At 46.4% G+C, this 14026-nt stretch overlaps 1 protein-coding gene across 1 annotated transcript in view; it reads right to left on the bottom strand.

Moving 5' to 3' along the window:
• frem1b (Fras1 related extracellular matrix 1b) overlaps positions 1 to 14026 on the bottom strand; it is a 133846-nt gene that overhangs the window by 41695 nt on the left and 78125 nt on the right. Inside the window, exons 20-21 of the mRNA XM_056276936.1 lie at positions 8114 to 8258; positions 5617 to 5758 (exon numbers count right to left, since the gene is read on the bottom strand). Coding sequence (XP_056132911.1) covers positions 5617 to 5758; positions 8114 to 8258 — 287 coding nt within the window. The remainder of the gene's footprint in view (positions 1 to 5616; positions 5759 to 8113; positions 8259 to 14026) is intronic.

The raw sequence follows: 14026 nt of genomic DNA, 5'->3' as shown, positions 1-14026 counted from the left end.
GTGACTGCAATCATTCCCCAATCCTCTGTGAATAGTACACATGACTGTTGACATTCTAGTTAAAGGTGACACTCATATTTGCATATGAAACTGGTTGTTGGTTTCGGTCATATGTCCCTGTATTGTACTGTGTTGTTTATAAGGGTGGGGACACCTGCAGTCACTGTATTGTTTATAAGGGTGGGGACACCTGCAGTCACTGTATTGTTTATAAGGGTGGGGACACCTGCAGCCACTGTATTGTTTATAAGGGTGGGGACACCTGCAGTCACTGTATTGTTTATAAGGGTGGGGACACCTGTAGTCACTGTATTGTTTATAAAGGTGGGGACACCTGCAGCCACTGTATTGTTTATAAGGGTGGGGACACCTGCAGTCACTGTGTTGTTTATAAGGGTGGGGACACCTGCAGTCACTGTGTTGTTTATAAGGGTGGGGTACCTGCAGCCACTGTATTGTTTATAAGGGTGGGGACACCTGCAGTCACTGTATTGTTTATAAGGGTGGGGACACCTGCAGTCACTGTATTGTTTATAAGGGTGGGGTACCTGCAGTCAGGTGAGACTGAAGAGGTCACTTAGATGATGATGAAACGTTTCTGTCAGTAAACGCTGTGTCCAGATGACCTGACTCCACCTTCTGTTATATGCTGCTGTATGATTGAGACTTTATAATGAAGTGTCCGTCCTGGCATTCCAATGTTATCATGTGGAGCTGTGTTGCAACCACATTCCTGTAATACAAATGATGTCAGTGTCCAATAGCCTGTGATCACGTTTTAGGTCTGTTATGTCTAGATCTAGTCCATGAATGTGATGCAACCAGACCCTCAGACAAAATATTGATCTTGTTAATGGAGCCTCAGGATATTTTTCCATTTCCTGCACATAAAGGTCAATATCATTTCTGAATATTTAGCAGTGGCTTTAAAATCTTGATAAATAAGGTTTTCTAAAGAAGTCACTTGACTTCAGGCTACATATACTTGTCAAGTCAAAAAAAAAAAATTGGACCCCCCCCCCTTTTCTCTCTAATTGTACTTGGCCAATTACCCCACTCTTCCAAGCCATCCTCGTTGCTGTGCTCCACCACCTCTGCTGATCCGGGGAGGGCTGCAGACTACCACATGCCTCCTCTGATACACGTGGAGTCACCAGCCGCTTCTTTTCACCTGACAGTGAGGAGTTTCACCAGAGGGACGTAGCACGTGGGAGGAGGATCAAGCTATTTCCCCCAGTTCCCCCTCCCCCCCTGAACAGGCACCCTGACCGACTAAAGGAGGAGCTATTATTTTGTCAGTGCATGTGAATGATCCCTCATGCCTTCTGTCAGTACATGTGAATGATCCCTCTCATGCCTTCTGTCAGTGCATGTGAATGATCCCTCATGCCTTCTGTCAGTGCATGTGAATGATCCCTCTCATGCCTTCTGTCAGTGCATGTGAATGATCCCTCTCATGCCTTCTGTCAGTGCATGTGAATGATCCCTCTCATGCCTTCTGTCAGTGCATGTGAATGATCCCTCTCATGCCTTCTGTCAGTGCATGTGAATGATCCCTCTCATGCCTCCAGTCAGTACATGTGAATGATCCCCCTCATGCCTCCTGCCAGTGCATGTGAATAATCCCTCTCATGCCTTCTGTCAGTGCATGTGAATGATCCCTCTCATGCCTTCTGTCAGTGCATGTGAATGATCCCTCTCATGCCTTCTGTCAGTGCATGTGAATGATCCCTCTCATGCCTTCTGTCAGTGCATGTGAATGATCCCTCTCATGCCTTCTGTCAGTACATGTGAATGATCCCTCATGCCTTCTGTCAGTGCATGTGAATGATCCCTCTCATGCCTTCTGTCAGTACATGTGAATGATCCCTCATGCCTTCTGTCAGTGCATGTGAATGATCCCTCTCATGCCTTCTGTCAGTGCATGTGAATGATCCCTCTCATGTCTTCTGTCAGTACATGTGAATGATCCCTCTCATGCCTTCTGTCAGTGCATGTGAATGATCCCTCTCATGCCTTCTGTCAGTGCATGTGAATGATCCCTCATGCCTTCTGTCAGTGCATGTGAATGATCCCTCATGCCTTCTGTCAGTGCATGTGAATGATCCCTCTCATGCCTTCTGTCAGTGCATGTGAATGATCCCTCTCATGCCTTCTGTCAGTGCATGTGAATGATCCCTCTCATGCCTTCTGTCAGTACATGTGAATGATCCCTCATGCCTTCTGTCAGTGCATGTGAATGATCCCTCTCATGCCTTCTGTCAGTACATGTGAATGATCCCTCATGCCTTCTGTCAGTGCATGTGAATGATCCCTCTCATGCCTTCTGTCAGTACATGTGAATGATCCCTCTCATGCCTTCTGTCAGTGCATGTGAATGATCCCTCATGCCTTCTGTCAGTACATGTGAATGATCCCTCTCATGCCTTCTGTCAGTGCATGTGAATGATCCCTCTCATGCCTTCTGTCAGTGCATGTGAATGATCCCTCATGCCTTCTGTCAGTGCATGTGAATGATCCCTCATGCCTTCTGTCAGTGCATGTGAATGATCCCTCTCATGCCTTCTGTCAGTGCATGTCAATGATCCCTCTCATGCCTTCTGTCAGTGCATGTGAATGATCCCTCTCATGCCTTCTGTCAGTACATGTGAATGATCCCTCCCATGCCTTCTGTCAGTGCATGTGAATGATCCCTCTCATGCCTTCTGTCAGTACATGTGAATGATCCCTCTCATGCCTTCTGTCAGTGCATGTGAATGATCCCTCTCATGCCTTCTGTCAGTGCATGTGAATGATCCCTCATGCCTTCTGTCAGTGCGTGTGAATAATCCCTCTCATGCCTTCTGTCAGTACATGTGAATGATCCCTCATGCCTTCTGTCAGTGCATGTGAATGATCCCTCTCATGCCTTCTGTCAGTGCATGTGAATGATCCCTCTCATGCCTTCTGTCAGTGCATGTGAATGATCCCTCTCATGCCTTCTGTCAGTGCATGTGAATGATCCCTCTCATGCCTTCTGTCAGTACATGTGAATGATCCCTCCCATGCCTTCTGTCAGTGCATGTGAATGATCCCTCTCATGCCTTCTGTCAGTACATGTGAATGATCCCTCTCATGCCTTCTGTCAGTGCATGTGAATGATCCCTCTCATGCCTTCTGTCAGTGCATGTGAATGATCCCTCATGCCTTCTGTCAGTGCGTGTGAATAATCCCTCTCATGCCTTCTGTCAGTGCATGTGAATGATCCCTCTCATGCCTTCTGTCAGTGCATGTGAATGATCCCTCATGCCTTCTGTCAGTGCATGTGAATGATCCCTCTCATGCCTTCTGTCAGTGCATGTGAATGATCCCTCTCATGCCTTCTGTCAGTACATGTGAATGATCCCTCCCATGCCTTCTGTCTGTACATGTGAATAATCCCTCTCATGCCTTCTGTCTGTACATGTGAATAATCCCTCTCATGCCTTCTGTCAGTACATGTGAATGATCCCTCTCATGCCTTCTGTCAGTGCATGTGAATGATTCCTCTCATGCCTTCTGTCAGTACATGTGAATGATCCCTCTCATGCCTTCTGTCTGTACATGTGAATAATCCCTCTCATGCCTTCTGTCAGTACATGTGAATAATCCCTCTCATGCCTTCTGTCAGTACATGTGAATGATCCCTCCCATGCCTTCTGTCAGTACATGTGAATGATCCCTCTCATGCCTTCTGTCTGTACATGTGAATAATCCCTCTCATGCCTTCTGTCAGTACATGTGAATAATCCCTCTCATGCCTTCTGTCAGTACATGTGAATAATCCCTCTCATGCCTTCTGTCAGTGCATGCGAATGATCCCTCTCATGCCTTCTGTCAGTGCATGTGAATGATCCCTCTCATGCCTTCTGTCAGTACATGTGAATGATCCCTCTCATGCCTTCTGTCACTGCATGTGAATGATCCCTCTCATGCCTTCTGTCAGTACATGTGAATGATCCCTCTCATGCCTTCTGTCAGTACATGTGAATGATCCCTCTCATGCCTTCTGTCAGTACATGTGAATGATCCCTCTCATGCCTTCTGTCAGTACATGTGAATGATCCCTCTCATGCCTTCTGTCAGTGCATGTGAATGATTCCTCTCATGCCTTCTGTCAGTGCGTGTGAATGATCCCTCTCATGCCTTCTGTCAGTACGTGTGAATGATCCCTCTCATGCCTTCTGTCAGTACATGTGAATGATCCCTCTCATGCCTTCTGTCAGTGCATGTGAATGATCCCTCTCATGCCTTCTGTCAGTACATGTGAATGATCCCTCTCATGTCTTCTGTCAGTACATGTGAATGATCCCTCTCATGTCTTCTGTCAGTACATGTGAATGATCCCTCTCATGTCTTCTGTCAGTACATGTGAATGATCCCTCTCATGCCTTCTGTCAGTACATGTGAATGATCCCTCTCATGTCTTCTGTCAGTACATGTGAATGATCCCTCTCATGTCTTCTGTCAGTACATGTGAATGATCCCTCTCATGTCTTCTGTCAGTACATGTGAATAATCCCTCTCATGCCTTCTGTCAGTGCATGTGAATGATCCCTCTCATGCCTTCTGCCAGTGCATGTGAATGATCCCTCTCATGCCTTCTGTCAGTGCATGTGAATGATCCCTCTCATGCCTTCTGTCAGTGCATGTGAATGATCCCTCTCATGCCTTCTGTCAGTGCATGTGAATGATCCCTCTCATGCCTTCTGTCAGTGCATGTGATGGCTGACGTTGGTTTCATGTGGAGGCGTGACCAAAATACGCATGCACACAGAAGTCCAGCTGAGACTGTGTAAGTGACATCCCTGCTTTGTGTAAAGATAAGCCTTGCACTGTATGTCTTGTGCAAGCCCAGGCTAGAAGGAAAGCACATCAGCTGCACACTGTTGACCAGACAGTTTTCTGGATTCCACTGATCCAGTTTACCTTTTATAACACACTTATACCACATGAATACAGCACAGCCACTCATCATTTCCACAAGTTAACAATGACTTTGTAGGTCAAACCCCTTTTGTTCAGTATAAATAATGTTAATTTGCCTGTCTACATTAGATATTAGAGTTTAGGTGTCTACACATTTCCAGTACTGTATTTAACATTGTGCTCCTCTGTGCTGCTCTCAGCTTGTAGCTCGCATCAGGCCCATGGGCCTGCAGGTCTGACTTGCATGGGCTCTCAGCTGCCGAGTACAACTTGTACGGGGGGCTTGGACTCCCTTAATACCTGCCTGCAGGTCTTGTTACATTTATTTCTGCTTTGAGTGCCCCTAGTGGCCATTTTCAGTGTCATACCTTTTGTTGTGGCTAAAGCTCCTTTGCTAAAACCTTCCTACTTGGAGGCTGAAATAACTGGAACTGAAGACACCTAGTAGAGCAGAAAACCAGCAGTACTAGTGCTACCTGAGGACCCGACTGAGAACCACTGGTCTAGAACGATACGGAGTCTACATATAGACGTGCACACATAAAAAGTTTCAGTAATAGTGGACTAGTCGCTGACTCCCTGCAGTACATGGAGACGGGCTGATGAGGTCAACTTGTCATTCAGTTCTCTGAAACGTTTATCAACGATGACACACAACGCCGCTCTCACCTTGAGCCGCAGCCGTCCGAAGCGCGGCGTGGCACGCAGAACGTAGTGGATCTGGTTGGGAGGACTGTCCCGGTCCTCTGCCTCCAGAACCACAGAGGAAATGACCCGGCGCTCCAGAGAACTCATGTCCAGCCCCGCGTTCCTGTCAGAGCAGTGAGCAGCGATTCACTAACACCATCTGCCCAGCACAAACGTTTTGGTTGTGTGTGTGTGTGTGTGTGTGTGTGTGTGTGTGTTTGTTTGAGAGTCCTTAATGGTGAAACGTAAGTCTGAGGACAGCAGACGGAGGAAGAGCTAAACTAGAATCTTTTCATGTGTTACGTCAAAGTGGGATGAAGCAGAACAGGTTGACAAAACCTTTCCTCCTCTTACCTGGAAGAGGAGGAATCACAGACCTCCCTGCCTCAGTCACACCTCAAAGCTCCTCCAGACACACCTTGTCATTTTATAAGAAGAAGAAGTGGCAGCAGGCTGGCTTGGTGAGGAGGCATAAAGGGGGGATATAGAGGAAGGGGCCTGATTTCATTATGGGGGATGTAGTTCAAGTTGGTTCATCACCCGGACGCCTGCTGCAGGGGGTGGAAGGGAGACGTCCATCACTGCTCCGCCGCCAGGAGACATTCCCAGATTAAAGGAGAAAATTGTTGAAGATCGGTGGTTCCTGGCTGATGACCCTGCAGCTGACCCATGGGCACTGGAGGAGGTGCGCCAGGCAACACTGACCAGCAGGTCATACCAGCTACCTGTACATTTACTTACTGACCAACCAGGCGTACCTGTGTCAAGTTAGAGAGTCTCTCTGTGGACACAACGTTTAGTGGGAGAAACGCTTCATCATCACCTAAGTGCCTTCATCACTCAGCCAACTGCAGGTGTCCCACAGCCTTGTAAACAGCACCGCTGCATAACCCCCGAAACCAGCGATCGGTCTCTTATGCGAATGACCGTGACCATTAACTAGAGTTACAGTGGTCATGCGTCCTGTTCACAGAGGGTTGGGGAATAGCTGCAATCACAGCATTGTAAGATGGCGACAGGTGTACTCTTAGACCCCCCCCCCCTCAGTTCAGGGATGGTTGTTCTCTCTTCTTCACATAGATGGCCTCTTTGGCTCCAAAGGAGCACTTTAACTCTAATTAATGGACACAGCAATCTGCACGTGAAACTGATCTCTGGTTCCAGCTGTGAAGCAACTGCGGTGGTTCCGGAGGCTTTACTCCTGCTGTGTTTTTCAGGGTGGGGACACCTGCAGTCAGCTGAGACTGACAGAGGGACTTAGATGATGATGAAACGTTTCTCCCACTAATCGTTGTGTCCAGATGAACGGATTCAACTTTCTGGGATTCCCCTACCTGGATTATAGATCCTGCATCATGACATCAACAACAAACAATAGAACTATTTTACTCTTAATCATTTTTGATGATGTTTCACAGCTATACACCACTGATTTATTCTGTCTTTAGAAAAAGTGGCTGATAGATGGGGGTGGGTGCTGACGCCAGAAATCGTCTGTCTGCTCCATCACATGGAACTAACGGCTGCAGGACGGAGCCGTCACACACATCCTGCAGGACTGCCCAAACAAGCAAGATGGCATCTGCCCAACTGCTGTGTTACTTCTGCCCCGCTGGCCTTACAGGACCAGCTCGGGTCTGCTGCCAGCGCACTGACTCAAAAAATACCTCCTGATCCACGGAGAGAGGCGTGTGTGCTTGCATGAGTGTGTGTAAGAGAGACTCAGTCAGGGGTGTTATTATGAATTCCCGATCAGTCATTCAAAAGTAAATGGGGAAGGGCAGGAGGGGCAGAGGGTGTTTGGGTGTGTGTGTGTTGGGGGGGGGGGTTGTGTGCCTGACACATGCTCCTGCCCCTCCCCTCCTCAGCTGTCTGTCCCAGCCTGATGCTAGTGTCCCATGGCAGCATGCAGGATGCAGTATGTAGGAAGCAGGGACTAGGACAGTGGTTCTTCAGCAACGTTTAGCCATGCAGGGCCGTGTGTATGCAGGTTTCCTTGCCGACCCAACATTACATCAAGTGATGTGACTGACTTAACACACCTTCAACCATGGGGCAGCCATATCTCAGGAGGTAGAGCAGGTCATCTGGTAACTGGAGGGTTGCCAGTTCGATCCTCAGCTACTCTTTACAAAAATGCTGAGTTGTCCCTAAGCAAGACACCTAACCCCCAACTGTTCCTGATGAGTTGGTTGTTACCTTGCATGGTTGACACCGCCATCAGTGTGAGTGTGTGTACGGGGAAATATGTGAGGCATTATTGTGAAGTGCTTTGGAAAAAAGCACTATACAAATGCAGCCAGTTTACCATTTGACCAGACAGGGAAGAACTTACCAAGGATTCAACTGGTGTAGAGTTGGGCTGGAAAGAAAACCCTCCATGGAGGGACACGTGTTTGATACCACTGCTATAGTTTAACACCACACTGTTGGACGCAGGTTGTAGGACACTGGATATAGTACGTAGGTCTGTCCTTACTTGAGGAGCTGTGGTTTCTCGTCGTTGGCCGGTAAGATGGTGATGTGTGCTGTCTTCTGGACCACATGCACCCCGTCTGTCAGCTGCATCCCCACATAGTCCTGCAGGCTCTCTGTATCATCGTGCAGGTAGAGGATCCTCAGGCCTACAGGGGGTAGATAAGGAGGATGAAGGTGAATGGGAGGTCATGGTTGTGGGCTGTTTGAGTCCCGTAACGGTTCATATCTGAAGATGCCGTTCCTCCCCATGAAAATGATTTCAGTACAGATGCTTGGCTGCAAGTCATGTGTGAATGAAAGCAGGAGAGGACTGAAATGATTTATCTACAACTGAAGATACCAGCCTGAAGAGTGAGGTGCGTCCTCTCTACAAACGAAACCCAGATATGGTCTGTGACAGGTTTTTGAGGTAAAAGGTCAAACAGAACTGCTCTTCTTCTTCTATGGTTTTTGGTGAGATAACAGTGTAACTCGCTCTCCCAGATTACACCACACATAATGCTCGAAATAAAGTTAGAATCTATTCATCCAACACAGGGACACTTGGGTCAGTGTGTGTGTGTGTTTGTGTGACATGCTACACAGTCACTGTGTACAACCACACACAACACAAAAACAAGGTGCCTATGAGAGAGAGAATGAAATAAAGTTTGATTGGTAGAAAGAGACAGAGAGAGATACAAAGAGAGAGGGATTCAGGGAGAGTGATACATAGGGGGTTGATACAGATAGCATGATACAGAAAGAGTGATACAGAGAGTGTAAGACACATTACCCCCCAGCCACGGCCCCACTGCAGATACAACCATCCAGACAGAGAGTGGCATCAGCACCTTGACGACAGACCAACCAAGCCACAACAACCAGTCCACCATTCATCAGGATCAACCCATCAACCACAGCACTCAGCACCTAAGCCAAAAAGAGCCCACAAGCCTGACAGCCAGTACAGGCCTCAACCTCCACCCACCAGGACCAGCAAACCATGCCTCCCACCCCCCCCCAGGACCAGACCTCCCACCCGCAGCACCAGTCCACACCTCCTGACTAGTTCACCAACCTCTAAGACCTGCCCATCACCATCCCAACCACCCCTCCCAACCGGATCACCAGCCTCCAGGACCAGCTCGCCCCTCCTCCAAACCAGACCCCTGGCCCCCAGGACCTGCCCACCACCAACCCCACCCCCCCGCCAGTCCAGACCGCTGCCCTCCATACAAAACAGCTCACTTCCCCTCCTCCCCATGGCCGGACCACCACGTCCAGCCAACAACTGGCTCAACTGCAGCACAGCCTAGCAAAGAGCCCCCCAAGCCAGAGCACAGCTATGCAGAGGCGCTGAAGGGACAGGAGCCACCTCAAGTGGATGACATTAGACAGCTGCTCAACTACATCTGCTGTAAATTAATTTAAACTGTCAAAAAAAAAGAAGAAAAAAAAGAAAAAAGATTGATTGATGGAACAAATCAACACTTTAGCCCAAGACCCTCAGCACTTAGCATCTCAGCTAAAAAAGAGCCAGCCCACAAACCTGCCACATCCAGTATAGGCTGCAACCCCCCACCCCACCACCAAGATCAGCCCATCCACCTCCACACCCCTTCCAGGACCAGACTTCCCACCCCTAGCCCAACACGCCCCCCCCCCAGACCATACCTCCCACCCCCAGCACCAGTCCACACACCCTCCTAACTAGATCATCAAGCCCATCACCGCCCCCACACCCCCTCCGAACCAGACCTCTAGCCCCTTGGAACTCACCACCACCTCCCCTCACCTCCAGCCAGTAACTGAACCACTGCAGCTCAGCCCGCAGCACAGCCATGCAGAGGCGCTGAGAGGACAGGATCACCTCAGATGGGTGAGATCAGGCGAATGCCTCAGTACATCTGCTCTGAATGTATTTAAGTCTGTTAACCGAAAAAAAAAAGATTGATTGATGTATATATCGACAATGTTTTGTAACGATTCTATGTTTTGAAGGTTTATCTCATTGTGAACATTAATTGTTATTATTTGTTACTATGGCCTGCGTTTCCATTAGTACTGGGAATATCCAAGGCCTGAGCTCATCAGCTTTTGGCCTGAAATGTAGAAATAGAGAATTTTAGGAGAACATCAGAGATATTGACATTATGATATTAATGGAAACATGGAGTAAAGACAACAAAATCACTCACTGTCCCCAGACTATAAAGAAATAATGGTATCATCACAAAAACTCAGCACAGTACAGCAGGGTAGAAACTCAGGAGGTTTGTTAATGTGGTACAAATCAAAATTACACACACATCAGTGTCATGAAAAAAGGAAAATATCATATCTGGCTAAAAATTAGAAAAGAAATCTTCAACTCACAAGAAGATCTCTTCCTCTGTGCAATGTATATATCCCCCCTCATGAATCTCCCTATTACACTGAAGACACATTTACACTGTTAGAGAGAGAAACAAGCCATTTCAGGCTCAGGGAAATGTTCTTGTCTGTGGAGATCTAAACGCACGGACAGGCACCCAGAATGACTTTGTACAGTGCATCCGGAAAGTATTCACAGCCCTTCACTTTCCCCACATGTTGTTATGTTACAGCCTAATTCCAAAATGGATTAAATTCCTTTTTTTCTCATCAATCTACATACAATACCCCATAATGACAAAGCAAAAAAGGTTTTGTAGAAATGTTTGCAAATTTATTAAGAATAAAAAACTGAAATATTGCATGTCCATAAGTATTCACACCCTTTACTCAGTACTTGGTTGAGGCACCCTTGGCAGCGATTACAGCCTCAAGTCTTCTTGGGTACGAAGCTACAAGCTTGGCACACCTATATTTGGGGTATTTCTCCCATTCTTCTCTGCAGATCCTCTCCAGCTCTGTAAGGTTAGATGGGGAGCGTCGCTGCACAGCTATTTTCAGGTCTTTCCAGGGATGTTCAATGGGGTTCAAGTCTGGGCTCTGGCTGGGCCACTCAAGGACATTTACAGACTTGTCCCGAAGCCACTCCTTCGTTGTCTTGGCGGTGTGCTTGGGGTCGTTGTCATGCTGAAAGGTAAACCTTCGCCCCAGTCTGAGGTCCTGAGTGCTCTGGAGCAGGTTTTCTTCAAGGATCTCTCTGTACTTTGCTCCATTCATCTTTCCTTCGATCCTGACTAGTCTCCCAGTTCCTGCCGCTGAAAAAAATCCCCACAGCATGATGCTGCCACCACCATGCTTCCCTGTAGGGATGGTATTAGCAAGGTGATGAGAGGTGCCTGGTTTCCTCCAAACGTGACGTTTGGCATTCAGGCCAAAGAGTTCAATCTTGGTTTCATCAGACCAGAGAATCTGGTTTCTCATGGTCTGAAATCCTTTAGGTGCTTTCTGGCAAACTCCAAGCGGGCTGTCATGTGCCTTTTACTGAGCAGAGGCTTCCGTCTGGCCACTCTACCATAAAGGCCTGATTGGTGGAGTGCTGAAGAGATGGCTGTCCTTCTGGAAGGTTCTCCCATCTCCACAGAAGAACGCTGGAGCTCTGTCAGAGTGACCATCACGTTCTTGGTCACCTCCCTGACCAAGGCCCTTCTCCCCCGATTGCTCAGTTTGGCTGGGCGGCCAGCTCTAGGAAGAGTCCTGGTGGATCCAAACTTCTTCCATTTACGAATGATGGAGACCACTGTGCTCTTCGGGACCTTCAAAGCTGTAGACATTTTTTGTACCCTTCCCCAGATCTGTGCCTCGATACAATCCTGTCTCGGAGGTCCACAGACAATTCCTTTGACTTCATGGCTTGGTTTCTGCTCTGACATGCACTGTCAACAGTGGGACCTTATATAGACAGGTGTGTGCCTTTCCAAATCATGTCCTATCAATTGAATTTACTACAGGTGGACTCCAATCAAGATGTAGAAACATCTCAAGGATGATCAGTGGAAACAGGATGAACCTGAGCTCCATTTTGAGTGTCATAGCAAAGGGTGTGAATACTTATGTACATGCAATATTTGAGTTTTTATTTTTAATAAATTTGCAAAAATTTCTACAAAACCTTTTTCACTTTGTCATTATGGGGTATTGTGTGTAGATTGATAAGAAAAAAAAATGAATTTAATCCATTTTGGAATAAGGCTGTAACATAACAAAATGTGGGGAAAGTGAAGAGGTGTGAATACTTTCCGGATGCACTGTATGTTCAGATGGCCATAACTACATTTGTACCTCACTTGATAAAGCCAATAAGCTTGTTTACTCCCACAGAAGCAACTGTGATCCAGCTACAAACAGACATGGAAAAGAACTCTTGATGCTCTGTCGCAGTCTGGGTCTGTATATCGTCAACGGTAGGATAAGAGGAGACACTCTTGGAAGACACACATTTTGCTCACCTCTTGGAAATAGCACAGTAGATTACGTAATAACCGATATAGACCCCTTGTCAATTAGAGCATTCACTGTCAAACCACTAACCCCCCTTTCTGATCACAGCCAAATCACTGTGTTCATCAAAAAGACAGAAATCAACACTATCAAATCACAGCCCAGTAAGCTGCTCCACATAAAGAAACCATATAGATGGGCAGAAAACAGTACGAAGGAATTCAAGAAAGCCACTGACAATCACGAAATCCAAAATCTTTTAGATATCTTCCTAGATACCCCTTATATCCTCAGTAAAGAAGGTGTCAATCAGGCCATGGAAAAAGTTGACAACATATTTGAAAAAACAGCAAAAAAAGCAGGATTAAAAACATCAAGATCAAAACCAAAATTTAAGAAAGAAGATACCTGGTTTGATGCAGAATGTCAATCAATAAGGAAAGAACTTCGCAAGTTGTCCAATCAGAAACACAGAGATCCAAATAATACATCATTTAGACTTCTATATTGTGAGACACTAAGACTATATAAATGCACACTCAGAACTAAGAAAGTTCAGTACACCTGTAAGCAACTGACAGTGATTAAGGAGTCATTAAACACCAATAAATTTTGGGACAATTGGAATCGCTTCAAAAAAACAAATCATGAAGAATTAGTGATACAAGATGAAGATATCTGGAAAAACCATTTCCAAACTCTATTTAAGAAAGTCCAATCAGATCAAAACACGGACCAATGTAACATAATAAGCAAACTAGAAAAATTAGAACTGTCAATCAAGGAATATCAAAACCCCACTCGACTCCCCCATCATTGAGCAGGAACTTTTAGACCAAATTGGCAAGCTGAAGCCCAAAAAAGCATGTGGACCTGATGGCGTTCTAAATGAAATGCTAAAATCTATGAATGAAAAGTCTCAATGTGCTACACTTAAGTTATTCAACCTAGTTCTGAGTGTGGGTTATTCCCCTGATATCTGGAATAACGGATTAATCACACCAATTTTCAAAAGTGGAGACAAATTTGACCCCAACAACTACCGAGTTATCTGTGTGAACAGTAACCTGGGGGAGGTATTCTGTAGTATCATCAACTCCCGGCTAATAAACTTCCTTATGAAACACAATGTCTTGAGTAAAAGCCAGATTGGATTCTTACCAAACTACTGCACTACTGATCATATTTACACCCTACACACCCTAATTGAAAAACATACTCAAAATAAAAACAAATTATTCACTTGTTTTATCAACTTCAAAAAAGCATTTGATTCTATTTGGCATTACGGATTGTTCTACAAATTAATGGAAAGCGGGGTAGGGGAAAACACATGATATTATAAAATCAATGTACTCGGGAGCTAAGTGTGGAATCAAAATAGGATCCAAAAGAACTCACTATATCCCTCAGGAGTGCGGAGTGAGACAGGGCTCCCCTTTAAGCCCAACTCTGTTTAACTTGTATATCAATGAGTTGGTAACTATGCTGGAAAACTCACCAGCAACTGGACTCACTCTGCAAGACAGTGAGGTCAAATTCCTGCTCTATGCAGATGGCC

This window comes from Lampris incognitus, chromosome 3 (genome assembly GCF_029633865.1).
Source record: "Lampris incognitus isolate fLamInc1 chromosome 3, fLamInc1.hap2, whole genome shotgun sequence".
NCBI classification, from domain to species: Eukaryota; Metazoa; Chordata; class Actinopteri; order Lampriformes; family Lampridae; genus Lampris; species Lampris incognitus.
Note: the sequence above shows the minus strand (reverse complement) of the source record. Positions and strands in the feature narration are given on the sequence as shown.